Below are 18,707 nucleotides of genomic sequence, written 5' to 3' on the forward strand. Positions count from 1 at the left end.
TTCGGCAGCATTATTAGAGATTCTAATCTTCATTATAATTTTAAAAAAAAATATCATAAAGATAACGATTCATTCGTTGGTTAATTCATTTGATTGGAATTACGTATGCCATGAGATCTGTTGATAACGTTGTGCTTTTCAACAATATTCGAAATATCAATAGAAGAAATTTAAGATCATGTTCCTTTGTCCCATTATATTGTAAAATAGACCAAGGGCATATGCTGTCTGCAAAAGTTTGATCCAAGACAGTTCGAAATGCGTTTGTGAAATAGCACTGCATTAATTTGGACCGTAGTTTATTACATTTAAGCTTAAATAAACCATAAGTATATGTATGTGTGATGAGAAGTATGTTTCAGATGTGCCGGATACTTTATTCATATATATATCAGTCTAAAGATTTGCACAACGGTACTGATATAAGATGTTATAATACGAAAATGTTGTTATTAAATCGTGTTGACAAATATTTCGGCCCAACAAATGGCCTTCTTCAAGTGTCACAAGTTTTAACTATATTGATCGTGTGGTCTAGCGGGACGGCTGCAGTGCAGGCGATTTGGTGTCACGATATCACAGTAGCATGTGTTCGAATCCCGGCGAGGGAAGAACCAAAAATTTGCGAAAGCAAATTATCAGATCTAACATTGTTGGGTTGATGTTTAGACGAGTTGTATATACATTATGTACACAGCCATGTATCGCCATCGTTGATGGCGATCCGATGGATACATCTGTTGTAGAGTTGTGACTGACTCAGACGTATATATAATATATAATTATAATTGAGAATGGAAATGGGGAATGTGTCAAAGAGACAACAACCCGAGTAGACAACATTTGTTATCATGTAACCTTTCCTTATACCATGTCAATTAATATAATTATATGCAATGCTGACAACAAAATAACGCCAGCCAATCAGAAGACGCGTTACATCCAAAATTAAATTATTATAATCTATAGGAGATATCTTATAAAGTATGTACGATCAGAGACATATATATGTGTATATATGTCTCTGATACGATATATTTTATACTATATAAGATATTGTATTTACTAGATACTATGATAAGATATATGTACTATATAAGATATGATATATAAGATATCTAATAAATTATTTAAGATATTTCATATAATCAGTATAATTAAGAAATCTTATATATTATATAAGATATCTTGAAATTCTAATAAATAGTAATACGGTTTGCCATATTAAAGTCTTGTAAGAAAAAAGCCAATTATTAATGGTACCACGATTTCCCGAGAAATACGAGAAAAACGTAATATCCCCAAAACAAACTGATATATACCGAGAAAAAAGATTTTTAATGGTGTTATATGTGTTATACTGCTTAAATTCGTGTTACAGAATACAATAATAAGGTTTAAGGCGTTTATAATTAATAAAAGCTGGGAACAGTATATCTAATATATATGTTCCTGATAAAAGTAAACGCAACCTTCAGAAAATCTTTTTTTTTTATGTCTTGTATGCAAATTCCTTGTTGAAAACAATATGACAGACGTTGTATCTCTTTAATATTATAATATATTATAAATGTATTTATTGTATAATTGTGTCATACTTTTATTTCAAACATAGAATTCTTTACATGAGTTTGATTCCTCTTTTTTTGCGAAAATTATTTATTTTATTTGAGAAATTTTAAAACTATCAAGGTACCCTGCTCAAGGCACGGGCATACTTTATGAAGTCCGCGAAAATTATTTATTAAATTCTTTATTAACTTTGAGCCTTACGGCTCATCAGTATAAACAAGTACATGTACAGTGTATACATATGGCATATTACACACAATATAAACAATATGCATAATAAACAATAGGTGACGTGAGAAGTTTAATCAATACAAAATATCTTTTAATACAATAAACTGTTTCTTAATTTAAAAGAGAAATGTATATATACTTTCCTAAGTTACAAAGCTGTTTTGGGTTTTCACCTGACAATAATTTTATTAATTTAAAAGTTGATGAACAAAAGCTGAGAAAATTTTGTATTTTGTATTAAAACAACACCAAGCTTTAGTTTAAAAGGAGATATTTAGAGAAAAATGTCTAGTAATAACCGCATTTAATCTTTCATAAGAAAACAATGTAATTACTAAGATTTTGGAAACATGTTATTTCAGTTAAATAATTTGACGAATCATAATTCATTTCATTAACAATAACGATATTTATTATCAACAATCAGTTGTTCATATGAATGTAAAACAAAAAAAGAAATTATTTGGTAAGCTTAAATACCCGAATGAAGTTATGATAACTCAGTCTGTATTAACTTTTTAATAATTTAATTTTTTAATAGAATCTATTCTTTCAGTACTTTTGATACTTTTCTATTCTTCCAGTTCTTTTAAAACTTAAGTTGTCTACCTTGAGAATGTCCGCCATATTGTGTTCAACAAAGATTTTGCATACAAGACATACAAATTGTTTTTTTTTTTAAATGAAATTACGCTTTTATTGAGAAAAAAAACGAGTAATATTTTAATTTAAAATATTCTTTTAATATTGTTAAAAGTAGTATAACACAATAAAAAGTAGCATAACACCATAAAAAATCTTTTTCTCGGGATATATCAGTTTGTTTTGGGGGTATAATGTTGTTGTTTTTTGTATTTCTCGGGAAATCATGGTACCGAATAATTTATTAATATTTAGAAAAACTTGAATTGGATGTAACCCGGAAATAAATCCGCTACCGATTTTTTATTAAGTTTACACTCTATCAAAAATGGCCGCTCCAGCAAAAAGTTTGCCGAGAGATGCTCAAATTATGACTGCTATTTTGAAAGATCTTGGTGTTACTGAACATGAGCCACGAGTCATTAATCAAATGCTTGAATTTGTTTACAGTAATTTTTTACCATTCTTTATTTTGCTTGATTATTGTCACTAATTTGAATTATGACACCTTACAAAATGTTTGTTGTTGTGTGGTTCTACATTTTCAATTTTTGCTCTGATCATGCAATATCGGCTTCGTCAATTATATAAGAATGTATCCCAAATAACCACATAAGCTGCCACAGCTGCTTGTAAGCTAGTCCAAATAATTATGACGTCTGGCAAGGCTATTTTAATTTTTTTTTCTGGGAAGCCTACTAAATGCGAGATGTGCATTTAGAATAACCACATACACAAGCTTCAAACAGGTTGGGAACATTTCCCAAATTTAAATGCACTTGTAAATGAAGGCCTGTCCCATTCCTCCCACAGACGGGGGGGGGGGGGGGGGGGGGGGTGATCAGGTGCTGCTCTGGCTCCCAAAAAGTTTGAGCCAGAAAAATCACCAGCTCCTATATTTTGTCGCCAGTTTTGAAAACTTGGAGCAAGCTTTGGAACCAGCTAGAGTCTTTATTTCTTCTACCAAAATTTAAACAATGTTCAATTAAAATTGCTTATGCACTCAGCCTGAACTTTACATCATCTTAAATGTAATACTAAGTAAGTTATTGCATCTAGGGTTTATATACATAAAACAAAACAACATTTTTAATGTTGTAAATGGGCAAATGGTGAATGAATGAATATGTGTGAATGTGTGAATATATGAATATATGAGTTACCTTTTAGTCGGGAGTATCCAACCAACTAGGTTATCAATCAGGTCTCTAGTTCTAAGTATACGTCTAGACGCAGAGGTTGTTTGCAAGTAACTCATTCAAATCATCAGGTTCCCGCTATCAGCTGATCTGTATTTACGGTTTCCGGTATGACCAACATGACCAAATAGCAACTTTATCAATACAACAGTATTTTATTTTCCTATGTCAGTATTTCATATGTAGAAGAATATAAATTAGCTTATGGCATGTATATTCTACAGAAAAGAGAAAATGTCTTTAAATTTAAAAATAAAGCACAGAACAAATAGGTAATTGAATGAATAAAATAAAATAAGAGGTGTTAAAGTTTGTATTAAAAAAAAGAATACAGAAAAAGATTACACAAGGCATCCTACCCTTACTGCTATTAAGACCCTCTTTAATTTTTCCCATAACTCAAAATACCTTATTATATAAATTCTTAACCCAAAATTATGTAGAAATATCTAAGACATGTCTAAAGTAGGTATGTCATTAGAAAAAGAAAAATTGAGTTACATTGTATCTTTCTTTATTCGGGTGTGCTCCTCCTTTGGAGGATTATAAACAGTACGTAGAACAAGTAACAAGGTGAACAATGGCGGTTGGTTTTGTTACTAAAGGCAGTCAAAGACAAATTTCGTCTGAATTTGCTATTTTTTAACGGGAAACAAGTAAAACAATGTTTTTTAACAAGTTGATTATGGTTTTCGACTTCCTGTCAGTTACGCTTTCTTCATACAACTACGGTAAACATTGCAAATTGTATTGTCATATGACCATTTCTTCAAAGACAAAATGCTGACTGACCAATTCTATTTGAATAAATTTATGTTGATGATCATTAATGACCCATCCAATAAATGAATTACCTGTAACAACAGATTATGGCACCTGCTGTAACCTCCTTTGATTAGCTTGGGGTCGTAAACAAAGTCATAAACTTGTCGCCAGGTTAAATTTTGTAAACTTATTTTTAAAACTTTTTCCAATTAAAATGAAGATTGATACAATGTATTGTCAAGAAATAAACATTTTTACATAGGAAAATGTTAGCGCCAGAAAGATCGCCAGCAGGCGTATTTTGTCCCCAGATGAAATAAAAAAAATCGCAAATTGTAACATTGGCAACGCACAGTGCGGTCCCTGAATGATTATATTAGGAACAATTTTTCAAAACGTGCTAAATAAGGTGGGTAGTAAATTATGCCCTTACCATCACGCGTAAAACGATCATTTTCCACTATCATTAGATGTAAGCATCAAATGGATTAAAATTTAACAGTGATTTGTCAGATGTCTTAAATAATTATTGTTACCGTTATTTTTGGAAAAAAATTTAACATGATTTGTCGAATTCATTTGATTTTTATTTTAAAAATCGTCTAAAAGAAAGTGCACATTTTATTGTCATGCACCAAAAATTACTGTTAATGGTCATCAAGCAAGAATTTTTTAATCAGGCCAAAAAAAAAATATATAACTGTTTAAGGTTACATCATCAAAATAAATAGAGTAGGTAGATGGGTATTTCCATTTTATTATTTTTTCCATTTTATTTTTTGCGCCATGATTTTGAGTTGTGCGGTCCGTCTTGCTTTGGTCTGAGTTGTCCATGGAAACATTGAAACATTTTATTTCACTAAAGGCCTCACATGAGGCATGATAATACAACAATATAACAAAGAAGATATAATGCATGAACAAACATATTTACAAATGCATGAATAAATGGGAAGGTAAATATCATTTATAAATTGACATTACAATGGGCCAAGTTTATCAGTATTTTTAATAATTGGATTATTTCCCTTGGTTATTGGTTGGAAAAAAATAGCGGCAAAGTTTTTATTTCATTTCATTAGCACACACAAATGATGAGTTGTGAGTTTCCTTAAAACAGCTGTCATATTTATGATTGTGAACATTGGGATGTATCAGGCAATTGATTAAATTTATTGGCACCCCTTACGTCACTTTTGACTCAAGTTCTATTCATTTTTCACTTTACGATGGAAATAAAATGGCATAGGGTCAGCGCTAAAATTAGGGTCGGTCGGGTAACCGTAAACAGACATATAGTTTTGTTTGGCCTCATGAAGGTACCCACATTACCACCCTTGAACATGTTGAAGAGGAGTTCATTTGTTTTTAATAATAAAGAAGAAATAAGTCCATGCATATTACAAAATTCTATCACTTGAAATGTACCTCTCATAAATGGAATAGCCATTATATTGAGGGGTTATTGACTGATCAGGCACAAAAAAGATGTATGGTTAATATAAAAAAGAATGTTGTGATATCTCAATCCTGTTCCTATATATCTAGACAATGTAGAATAAACAATCACACAGCAATACGCCAGATACACTTAGTAAAACTAAGTCCTAGAGAGGTTGAGTCCAATGTCAGACATATAGGCAAAAAATAAACATACATACATGTAGCATTGAAGATGCATAAATTAACAAAGGACTTACAGCAGGTACTGACATGCCAGCTCCAGACTTCAATTTAACTGATTATATTTCTTAATCATATGAAATCAAGCAAAATCCCTCTCGTAAGGTGTTGAGTATCATATTATCATAAAATATAGAGAAAAACCTGTATCATGCCAACAGCTGGTGTTAGAATACCAGTAAATGTGTTTATTTCCTATGCAAAGACCTTATGAGGGAATAAATATCAATACCAAAATATGCTATCTCTAATGACCTGACAATATGTACAGTATCGTAACTATATCCCTTCTGAATAAGTCTGTTAAAATTTTAAGGTTTGGTTAGCTTTATGGGTGAATACTGACAATTTTGTGCTTTGTATTGAATATTACCATAAAAGATTGGATGTGAAATACTTGAACGTATAAGATGCCTGCATGTTGATTTATGTTTATGAATGATGTCCTTGTACTGATGATACAATTTAGTAAATGCTTTGACAAGTTTGTGATACCTAAAACCCTGCTGTAATTTTTCCAGTAAAACAGAGATTTCTTTACTTAAAAAAAAAATAGTAGGACATGTGATGGTGTTTGAGTAATCTTCATTGCATTAAATCAGAATCGCATCTCTATAAAGACAACTATGAATACATGTATACATTTTGAGAAGGGCAATGAAATATAATAGGAGCAACACTCAAATTTAGGGCCATTCATATGTGAATTAAATATTTATGTCTTGGTAAACATGTATAAATTTACATGTATATATACATTTTGTACATACATGTAGTGCCAATATCTGAAATGTTTGAGTTCATTGAAAATAATTATAGAGGCCAAACAATGGATCTTTTTTCAAATACAACATGAACATATAATTAAATAACGAACAAAATTTTAAAAAACTGACAATAATACTATACATGTACAAAAAACAGCAAAATAATTATTGCTGATACCATAGCTGAGGCTTTTCAAATTTATCTCCCTTGCTAAAATATTTTGGAATACACAAGTTATCTCCCTTATTACATACATTGCCTCAATGAAAATTGAAACTAAGAAGACAAAACAGTTAATATAAAGTAATTGAATAATGTTATGAAATATATCTTTTTTTTTTTAAGACTGATTCACATTCATACATGGACATGGACATCTTGTTAACAGCCAAAATACCTATTTTATAATGCCATGTTATGATTCACATTCATACCAAAATACCTATTTTATAATGCCATGTTATGATTCACATTCATACCAAAATACCTATTTTATAATGCCATGTTAAAAGGTTTTGATTAACCAGAATGAAGTGCCTGTTCCTAAATTTTCTAGATTTTTGAGTACAATTGTTCTCCAGATAAATCTCTGTGAGACAGTCAGCAAACTTAATTACACTTAATAATGCAATGGATTGAATTTTGTCATAAAGGATCAACATATCATAATAATATTAAGAAGCAAATTATCATTGGAACAAACCAACATGATAACTCTAAAAAGTTATTTTTTAAAATTTAAATCATGTACATGTAAATAGAAAAATATTTTTTTTATTAAAAATATTTTAAGTAGGGAGGAGATCTGCTGGAACTCCTGGACTCCTTTATTGTAATCAGAAATAAACAAAACAGAAACCATATGTTGTATAAATTAAAAATAGGTATCATTATCTATGACATGTATGAGAGCAACCTTTGTCTTGCAATTATATTCTTCATTGTCTCAAACTATTTAAGCTGTAGTGTATAACTTACATTTTGTACTATGACAAGGCCAACCTTAAAAATATGTTTGTTTGCAGTTTTCCGACTGTACCTTCACACTGAAGGGTCGGTAGGTAGGAAAAATATTTTATTTTATCAACCAAAATACAGTTTAAACAAGCAGTTACACTAAACCAAGTTTCTTGTGAAGAAAAAAAAAACATTTTAAAACAACAAACACTGGACATGCTGAAAACCAACAACAAATGAACAGGCATTTTCAGATAAAAAACTTTTTAACCAAAACTGAAAATTTAACATAGTGTCATTATCCAATTTATGACATAAAATATGGTATGATTATTAAATACTGGAACATTTATAAACAAGGAATGTCATTATGACTGGAACTGTTTTAAAGAAATATATTTAGACATGTATGCTTCTTGACTAGAATGTTTTCATGAGTAGAGTATTTTCATCAGAAAAATGTAGATATTAAAGATTTCTAAGACAATGTATTAAAGAGTGTATTTTTAATAAAAAAAAAAACAACCATTGAATCTTCCTCAATTGAAAAAAAGGCACCTTAAAAAAAAAGTATTAAGACATTCAACTGTTTTCATATTTCTAACAATATTTAATTATATGTGATAAGGTTATATTTTTGCCAGGCTTTAATGAAAATCAAAGAAATCTAAAGTTTGGGGTGAAATCCATAGCACCCCATTAAAAGTAAATGGTCTGTACTGAAAATTTTTTTTTAATGCATAAAACAAATTGGCAGCATAGCTCCTAAGGACATGTTTTAATTGAATTCACACAGGCCACAGTTTGGGTATATTTAATATTGTAAGAAAGAGAATAATTGCAATGAGTGGGGCAGCCCCCCTTATCCTAAAGGAGCCTACTCATTGCAATCGAAGATAGATTTAATATAGAGAGTATATTTATTTTTCAAGCTAACCATTCATTTTCTCTACATCTTTGTGTAGTTAGGGTTGCTTCTTATTGATTTGGCATGATCTATATCCATTAACATTTCAAATGAGCCCTTCCTCCGTACAGGCGTGTTTACAGATATCCATGAAGATTTAAGTCACGGAGGAGTGGTTTCATCTTTGTCGTCTTCACAACGATTTGTAGAAAATATGCCATACTTCAAGCTGCTGTCGAATTATTTAACCACTGAAATTGGTTCCATAAAGTCAGGCTCCACAGATTCTGTACCCGATTTGTTTGAGACAGAATTGTTATAGTGTCAGTTATGAATATCCGCTGCATCATCGTCAATGATATCATCACACATCATTACATGTTTACATATTTGTCTTAAAATTGACACGAGACGACAGCGTAAAGTACTCCTCCGTGACTTCATGGATACCTGTAAACAATTTCCATGTGCTTCATCATTAAATGGTCACATGGACGCTTGACGGGAAGCTAAGAAAAACCGAACTTGAAATGCGTAATTGACCCAGACTTTAAATCATTTCCGGAAAGGACCCAAAGTTCCGGATCGCGTCAATAGAAGTATTAAAAAAAATTTCTTCAAATTTAAAGCAATAAAATTTTCACAGTCGGGAGGATTTTCAAGGGTCGGTCGGTAAACTGCAAACAAACACTATTTTAATTTAAGCCCAATCATGTGCAAATGAAAAAAGAAATTCATTAAAAAAAGTGATGTACCCGACCAATGACTGAAATGAGTGATAATTAAATCACCTATTCTAGCTACCAGTAACCCTGCATGTTTACTGTTACTGAGTTATAACACTTAGATTTGTACCTTTAATTTTTGAAAAGGTGATAATGAAATAAATTACTTACGAAAATCTCTTCAGATTTTAAAACAATATTCATGATATTATGAAACATAAAATGCAGATCACATTCAGTTTGAATTTTGGTAATATGCATTTCCAGTTAAAAGTTTTCTGTTGGTGCAAATGTGAGTAGCATTGTCCTGATCCCGAAATCCCGGGCTTAAAAACATGAAATACCGAGATGCAGAAAATCCTGAGATGCAGAATTTAAAGAAATTCATATCCTGAAATCCCAAAATCGAAAATTATATTCCCGAATCCTGTAAGGATCAATCCTCAAATCCGGAGCTTAAAAACACCCGATCCTAATGTCCCGAAAAAGGTCCTGCCTCCCTCTAATCTCTACCCTACTTTTTTTTTTTTTTTTTTGCCAAATCACTACTTTCACTTTCAACAATAATTTTTTATGCCCCATTTATGGGCATTATATTTTCAAATCTGCATCCGTTCGTTCCTCCGTCTGTCCGGCTTCAGGTTAAAGTTTTTGGTCGAGGTAGTTTTTGATGAAGTTGAAGTCCAAACAACTCGAAACTTGGTAAATATAGTGCCACTGTGGCATCAGTGTACTATGAACACATTATAGTTTCCACATGCTTTTACTTATTTTAATATATATGTAACTGGTATGACCCATTAAATAGTAAATATTTCAAAGAAAACAGAGAGTCTCTATATATTAAAGTAGTATAATCATAGTTTACATGTAGATAAACGCGAAAAAAGAATGGTCCTCTCTTAGGAGGTATTATAGTAAGTGTGGTTCTTGCGATATAAACACCATGATATGAAAATTTGAGGACTGAGGAGGCAATGCATATTATATTGATTTTTTGAAGTATGTGCAGTTAGGTGCTATATATATATGTAAGACATATTATAAGTTGATATTTTTTATTTGGTTTGCATTTTGTTCTTTAACAGGATATGTATCTGATATATTAGACGATGCCAGAGTATACTCCAGTCATGCTAATAAGAAAACCGTTGATGCTGATGATGTCAAGCTGGCCATACAGTGTAGAATGGACCATTCCTTTACATCACCTCCACCAAGAGATGTAAATATACTTATAATTTAAAGTGTTTTATTGCCGGTAGGGAGTTGGGTTATGTTGGCATATCTTTGATACTCTATGTTAGATTGATTCATAACTATCTCATAGCTCATTAGACTTGAACCCATAATGTAGACACTTGTAATGTGTGTGGTTGGGTTGTTTTTCTCATAGATCAATATCCCAGTCTTCTGTTGATCTGTGTTACTTAATTAATTTTTGGTGTTCTGAAATGACATTTGTAGATTCTAATAAAGATATGTGTATGTGTCAGACACTCTCAGTCTCATGATTCAATTAGTGGGACAAAAATGCAATCACCTTTGTAAAGTAGATATTAATGTAATCAGTATCACATTGGTTTAATAAACATGATAGAGAGTGCTGGCTGCTTGGAAATGTTAATTTGAAAAGTAAAATTGCTGTTAAAGTTCATACTTGCTTACAGTACAGACAGCACATGTACATGAAGATGCTCATATTTAACCTTTTCAAGAACAGATTTATAAGAGCTATGCCTTAATTCAACATTGTTCATAGACCGTTTAGTTACTCATTTGTATTTGCATAATGTACATAAAACTAGAGATATTGTATGATTGCCAATGAGACTATATATACAAATTAAATTAAATATTTAAAAAAAAACAACAAAGCACCGAATGGCCTTTAACAATATGTTAGAACCCTATTACACATTGAGTATGTTATTAAAAGGTCTTGGATGAATAATGAAAAAACCCCTATCATACATACACTAAGAGCAAGCTATAAAAAATCCTGAGTTTTTTTCCATAAAAACCTTTTAAATTAAAAATACTCTCAAGTCATACACATTTCAGATACATACACAGCGTTAGCTGTAAAAGGTCCTAGATTTACAAAATTGAAAAACCCTACCGTACAAAAGGAGTAATTATAAGCTGTAAAAGTTCCTGGATTAACAATGAAAAACCTCATCATACCCACATAGTAAGCTACATGTATGAAATATCCTTGATGAATAAAATGGAAAACTCCTACCATACACATGGAGTAAGTTATAAAAGGTTCTTGACGAATAAAATGGAAAGCTCCTGCCATACACATACAGTAAGTTATAAAAGGTTCTGGACGAATAAAAATGGAAAGCTCCTGCCATACACATACAGTAAGTTATATAAGTTTCTGGACGAATAAAATGGAAAGCTCCTGCCATACACATACAGTAAGTTGTAAAAGGTTCTGGACGAATAAAAATGGAAAGCTCCTACCATACACATACAGTGAGTTATATAAGTTTCTGGACGAATAAAATGGAAAGCTCCTGCCATACACATACACTAAGTTATAAAAGGTTCTGGACGAATAAAAATGGAAAGCTCCTGCCGTACACATACAGTAAGTTATAAAAGGTTCTGGACGAATAAAATGGAAAGCTCCTACCATACACATACAGTAAGTTATAAAAGGTTCTGGACGAATAAAATGGAAAGCTCCTGCCATACACATACACTAAGTTATAAACGGTTCTGGACGAATAAAATGGAAAGATCCTACCATACACATACAGTAAGTTATATAAGGTTCTGGACGAATAAAATGGAAAGCTCCTGCCATACACATACACTAAGTTATAAACGGTTCTGGACGAATAAAATGGAAAGCTCCTACCATACACATACAGTAAGTTATAAAAGGTGCTGGACGAATAAAATGGAAAGCTCCTGCCATACACATACAGTAAGTTATAAAAGGTTCTGGACGAATAAAATGGAAAGCTCCTGCCATACACATACAGTAAGTTATATAAGGTTCTGGACGAATAAAATGGAAAGCTCCTACCATACACATACAGTAAGTTATATAAGGTTCTAGACAAATAAAATAGAAAGCTCCTACCATACACATACAGTAAGTTATATAAGGTTCTAGACAAATAAAATAGAAAGCTCCTACCATACACATACAGTAAGTTATATAAGGTTCTAGACAAATAAAATAGAAAGCTCCTACCATACACACACAGTAAGTCATAAGAGGTTCTGGACGAATAAAATGGAAAGCTCCTGCCATACACATACAGTAAGTTATATAAGGTTCTGGACGAATAAAATGGAAAGCTCCTGCCATACACATACAGTAAGTTATATAAGGTTCTGGACGAATAAAATAGAAAGCTCCTGCCATACACATACAGTAAGTTGTATAAGGTTCTGGACGAATAAAATGGAAAGCTCCTGCCATACACATACAGTAAGTTATATAAGGTTCTGGACGAATAAAATGGAAAGCTCCTACCATACACATACAGTAAGTTATATAAGGTTCTGGACGAATAAAATGGAAAGCTCCTGCCATACACATACAGTAAGTTGTATAAGGTTCTGGACGAATAAAATGGAAAGCTCCTACCATACACATACAGTAAGTTATATAAGGTTCTGGACGAATAAAATGGAAAGATCCTACCATACACATACAGTAAGTTATATAAGGTTCTGGACGAATAAAATGGAAAGCTCCTACCATACACATACAGTAAGTTATATAAGGTTCTGGACGAATAAAATGGAAAGCTCCTACCATACACATACAGTAAGTTATAAAAGGTTCTGGATGAATAAAATGGAAAGCTCCTGCCATACACATACAGTTAGTTATATAAGGTTCTGGACGAATAAAATGGAAAACTCCTACCATACACATACAGTAAGTTATATAAGGTTCTGGACGAATAAAATGGAAAGCTCCTACCATACACATACAGTAAGTTATATAAGGTTCTGGACGAATAAAATGGAAAGCTCCTGCCATACACATACAGTAAGTTATATAAGTTTCTGGACGAATAAAATGGAAAGCTCCTGCCATACACATACAGTAAGTTATATAAGGTTCTAGACAAATAAAATGGAAAGCTCCTGCCATACACATACAGTAAGTTATATAAGGTTCTGGACGAATAAAATGGAAAGCTCCTGCCATACACATACAGTAAGTTATATAAGGTTCTGGACGAATAAAATGGAAAGCTTCTACCATACACATACAGTAAGTTATATAAGGTTCTGGACGAATAAAAAGGAAAGCTCCTGCCATACACATACAGTAAGTTATATAAGGTTCTGGACGAATAAAATGGAAAGCTCCTACCATACACATACAGTAAGTTATATAAGGTTCTGGACGAATAAAATGGAAAGCTCCTGCCATACACATACAGTAAGTTGTATAAGGTTCTGGACGAATAAAATGGAAAGCTCCTGCCATACACATACAGTAAGTTATATAAGGTTCTGGACGAATAAAATGGAAAGCTCCTGCCATACACATACAGTAAGTTATAAAAGGTTCTGGACGAATAAAATGGAAAGCTCCTGCCATACACATACAGTAAGTTATAAAAGGTTCTGGACGAATAAAATGGAAAGCTCCTGCCATACACATACAGTAAGTTGTATAAGGTTCTGGACGAATAAAATGAAAGCTCCTGCCATACACATACAGTAAGTTATATAAGGTTCTGGACGAATAAAATGGAAAGCTCCTGCCATACACATACAGTAAGTTATAAAAGGTTCTGGACGAATAAAATGGAAAGCTCCTGCCATACACATACAGTAAGTTATAAAAGGTTCTGGACGAATAAAATGGAAAGCTCCTGCCATACACATACAGTAAGTTGTATAAGGTTCTGGACGAATAAAATGGAAAGCTCCTGCCATACACATACAGTAAGTTATATAAGGTTCTGGACAAATAAAATGGAAAGCTCCTGCCATACACATACAGTAAGTTATAAAAGGTTCTGGACGAATAAAATGGAAAGATCCTACCATACACATACAGTAAGTTATATAAGGTTCTGGACGAATAAAATAGAAAGCTCCTACCATACACATACAGTAAGTTATAAAAGGTTCTGGACGAATAAAATAGAAAGCTCCTGCCATACACATACAGTAAGTTATATAAGGTTCTGGACGAATAAAATAGAAAGCTCCTGCCATACACATACAGTAAGTTATAAAAGGTTCTGGACGAATAAATGGAAAGCTCCTTCCATACACATACAGTAAGTTATATAAGGTTCTGGACGAATAAAATGGAAAGCTCCTGCCATACACATACAGTAAGTTATAAAAGGTTCTGGACGAATAAATGGAAAGCTCCTTCCATACACATACAGTAAGTTATAAAAGGTTCTGGACGAATAAATGGAAAGCTCCTACCATACACATAAAGTAAGTTATATAAGGTTCTAGACGAATAAAATGGAAAGCTCCTACCATACACATACAGTAAGTTATATAAGGTTCTGGACGAATAAAATGGAAAGCTCCTGCCATACACATACAGTAAGTTATATAAGGTTCTGGACGAATAAAATGGAAAGCTCCTGCCATACACATACAGTAAGTTATATAAGGTTCTGGACGAATAAAATGGAAAGCTCCTGCCATACACATACAGTAAGTTATATAAGGTTCTGGACGAATAAAATGGAAAGCTCCTGCCATACACATACAGTAAGTTGTATAAGGTTCTGGACGAATAAAATGGAAAGCTCCTGCCATACACATACAGTAAGTTATATAAGGTTCTGGACGAATAAAATGGAAAGCTCCTGCCATACACATACAGTAAGTTATAAAAGGTTCTGGACGAATAAAATGGAAAGCTCCTGCCATACACATACAGTAAGTTGTATAAGGTTCTGGACGAATAAAATGGAAAGCTCCTGCCATACACATACAGTAAGTTATATAAGGTTCTGGACGAATAAAATGGAAAGCTCCTGCCATACACATACAGTAAGTTATATAAGGTTCTGGACGAATAAAATGGAAAGCTCCTACCATACACATACAGTAAGTTATATAAGGTTCTGGACGAATAAAATGGAAAGATCCTACCATACACATACAGTAAGTTGTATAAGGTTCTGGACGAATAAAATGGAAAGCTCCTACCATACACATACAGTAAGTTATAAAAGGTTCTGGACGAATAAAATGGAAAGCTCCTGCCATACACATACAGTAAGTTATATAAGGTTCTGGACGAATAAAATGGAAAGCTCCTGCCATACACATACAGTAAGTTATATAAGGTTCTGGACGAATAAAATGGAAAGCTCCTGCCATACACATACAGTAAGTTATATAAGGTTCTAGACGAATAAAATGGAAAACTCCTACCATACACATACAGTAAGTTATATAAGGTTCTGGACGAATAAAATGGAAAGCTCCTGCCATACACATACAGTAAGTTATAAAAGGTTCTGGACGAATAAAATGGAAAGATCCTACCATACACATACAGTAAGTTATATAAGGTTCTGGACGAATAAAATAGAAAGCTCCTACCATACACATACAGTAAGTTATAAAAGGTTCTGGACGAATAAAATGGAAAGCTCCTACCATACACATACAGTAAGTTATATAAGGTTCTGGACGAATAAAATAGAAAGCTCCTGCCATACACATACAGTAAGTTATAAAAGGTTCTGGACGAATAAATGGAAAGCTCCTTCCATACACATACAGTAAGTTATATAAGGTTCTGGACGAATAAAATGGAAAGCTCCTGCCATACACATACAGTAAGTTATAAAAGGTTCTGGACGAATAAATGGAAAGCTCCTTCCATACACATACAGTAAGTTATAAAAGGTTCTGGACGAATAAATGGAAAGCTCCTACCATACACATAAAGTAAGTTATATAAGGTTCTAGACGAATAAAATGGAAAGCTCCTACCATACACATACAGTAAGTTATATAAGGTTCTGGACGAATAAAATGGAAAGCTCCTGCCATACACATACAGTAAGTTATATAAGGTTCTAGACGAATAAAATGGAAAGCTCCTACCATACACATACAGTAAGTTATATAAGGTTCTGGACGAATAAAATGGAAAGCTCCTACCATACACATACAGTAAGTTATATAAGGTTCTGGACGAATAAAATGGAAAGCTCCTGCCATACACATACAGTAAGTTATATAAGGTTCTGGACGAATAAAATGGAAAGCTCCTACCATACACATACAGTAAGTTATATAAGGTTCTGGACGAATAAAATGGAAAGCTCCTGCCATACACATACAGTAAGTTATATAAGGTTCTGGACGAATAAAATGGAAAGCTCCTGCCATACACATACAGTAAGTTATATAAGGTTCTGGACGAATAAAATGGAAAGATCCTGCCATACACATACAGTAAGTTGTATAAGGTTCTGGACGAATAAAATGGAAAGCTCCTGCCATACACATACAGTAAGTTATATAAGGTTCTGGACGAATAAAATGGAAAGCTCCTGCCATACACATACAGTAAGTTATATAAGGTTCAGGACGAATAAAATGGAAAGCTCCTACCATACACATACAGTAAGTTATATAAGGTTCTGGACGAATAAAATGGAAAGATCCTACTATACACATACAGTAAGTTGTATAAGGTTCTGGACGAATAAAATGGAAAGCTCCTACCATACACATACAGTAAGTTATATAAGGTTCTGGACGAATAAAATGGAAAGCTCCTACCATACACATACAGTAAGTTATATAAGGTTCTGGACGAATAAAATGGAAAGCTCCTACCATACACATACAGTTAGTTATAAAAGGTTCTGGATGAATAAAATGGAAAGCTCCTGCCATACACATACAGTAAGTTGTATAAGGTTCTGGACGAATAAAATGGAAAGCTCCTGCCATACACATACAGTAAGTTATATAAGGTTCTGGACGAATAAAATGGAAAGCTCCTGCCATACACATACAGTAAGTTATATAAGGTTCAGGACGAATAAAATGGAAAGCTCCTACCATACACATACAGTAAGTTATATAAGGTTCTGGATGAATAAAATGGAAAGCTCCTGCCATACACATACAGTAAGTTATAAAAGGTTCTGGATGAATAAAATGGAAAGCTCCTACCATACACATACAGTAAGTTATATAAGGTTCTGGACGAATAAAATGGAAAGCTCCTACCATACACATACAGTAAGTTATATAAGGTTCTGGACGAATAAAATGGAAAGATCCTACTATACACATACAGTAAGTTGTATAAGGTTCTGGACGAATAAAATGGAAAGCTCCTACCATACACATACAGTAAGTTATAAAAGGTTCTGGACGAATAAAATGGAAAGTTCCTGCCATACACATACAGTAAGTTATATAAGGTTCTGGACGAATAAAATGGAAAGCTCCTGCCATACACATACAGTAAGTTATATAAGGTTCTGGACGAATAAAATGGAAAGCTCCTGCCGTACACATACAGTAAGTTATAAAAGGTTCTGGACGAATAAAATGGAAAGCTCCTACCATACACATACAGTAAGTTATATAAGGTTCTGGACGAATAAAATGGAAAGCTCCTGCCATACACATACAGTAAGTTATATAAGGTTCTGGACGAATAAAATGGAAAGCTCCTACCATACACATACAGTAAGTTATAAAAGGTGCTGGACGAATAAAATGGAAAGCTCCTACCATACACATACAGTAAGTTATATAAGGTTCTGGACGAATAAAATGGAAAGCTCCTGCCATACACATACAGTAAGTTATATAAGGTTCTGGACGAATAAAATGGAAAGCTCCTACCATACACATACAGTAAGTTATATAAGGTTCTGGACGAATAAAATGGAAAGCTCCTACCATACACATACAGTTAGTTATAAAAGGTTCTAGACAAATAAAATGGAAAGCTCCTGCCATACACATACAGTAAGTTATATAAGGTTCTGGATGAATAAAATGGAAAGCTCCTGCCATACACATACAGTAAGTTATATAAGGTTCTGGACGAATAAAATGGAAAGCTCCTACCATACACATACAGTTAGTTATAAAAGGTTCTGGATGAATAAAATGGAAAGCTCCTGCCATACACATACAGTAAGTTATATAAGGTTCTGGATGAATAAAATGGAAAGCTCCTGCCATACACATACAGTAAGTTGTATAAGGTTCTGGACGAATAAAATGGAAAGCTCCTGCCATACA

At 32.8% G+C, this 18,707-nt stretch overlaps 1 protein-coding gene across 2 annotated transcripts in view; it reads left to right on the top strand.

The window, feature by feature from the left end:
* The first annotated feature begins 2,739 nt into the window (after nt 1-2,739).
* Nucleotides 2,740-18,707, top strand: part of LOC143067079 (transcription initiation factor TFIID subunit 9B-like) — a 29,102-nt gene continuing 13,134 nt past the window's right edge. The window contains exons 1-2 of one of the 2 annotated variants that reach the window (XM_076240104.1): nt 2,740-2,894; nt 10,538-10,674. In XM_076240104.1, coding sequence (XP_076096219.1) covers nt 2,774-2,894; nt 10,538-10,674 — 258 coding nt within the window. In that variant the 5' untranslated portion in view covers nt 2,740-2,773. Of the gene's footprint in view, nt 2,895-4,218; nt 4,376-10,537; nt 10,675-18,707 lie in introns of those variants that run through there. The other variant, XM_076240105.1, reaches the window with a different exon arrangement.

Source organism: Mytilus galloprovincialis, chromosome 3 (assembly GCF_965363235.1).
Source record: "Mytilus galloprovincialis chromosome 3, xbMytGall1.hap1.1, whole genome shotgun sequence".
NCBI classification, from domain to species: domain Eukaryota; kingdom Metazoa; phylum Mollusca; class Bivalvia; order Mytilida; family Mytilidae; genus Mytilus; species Mytilus galloprovincialis.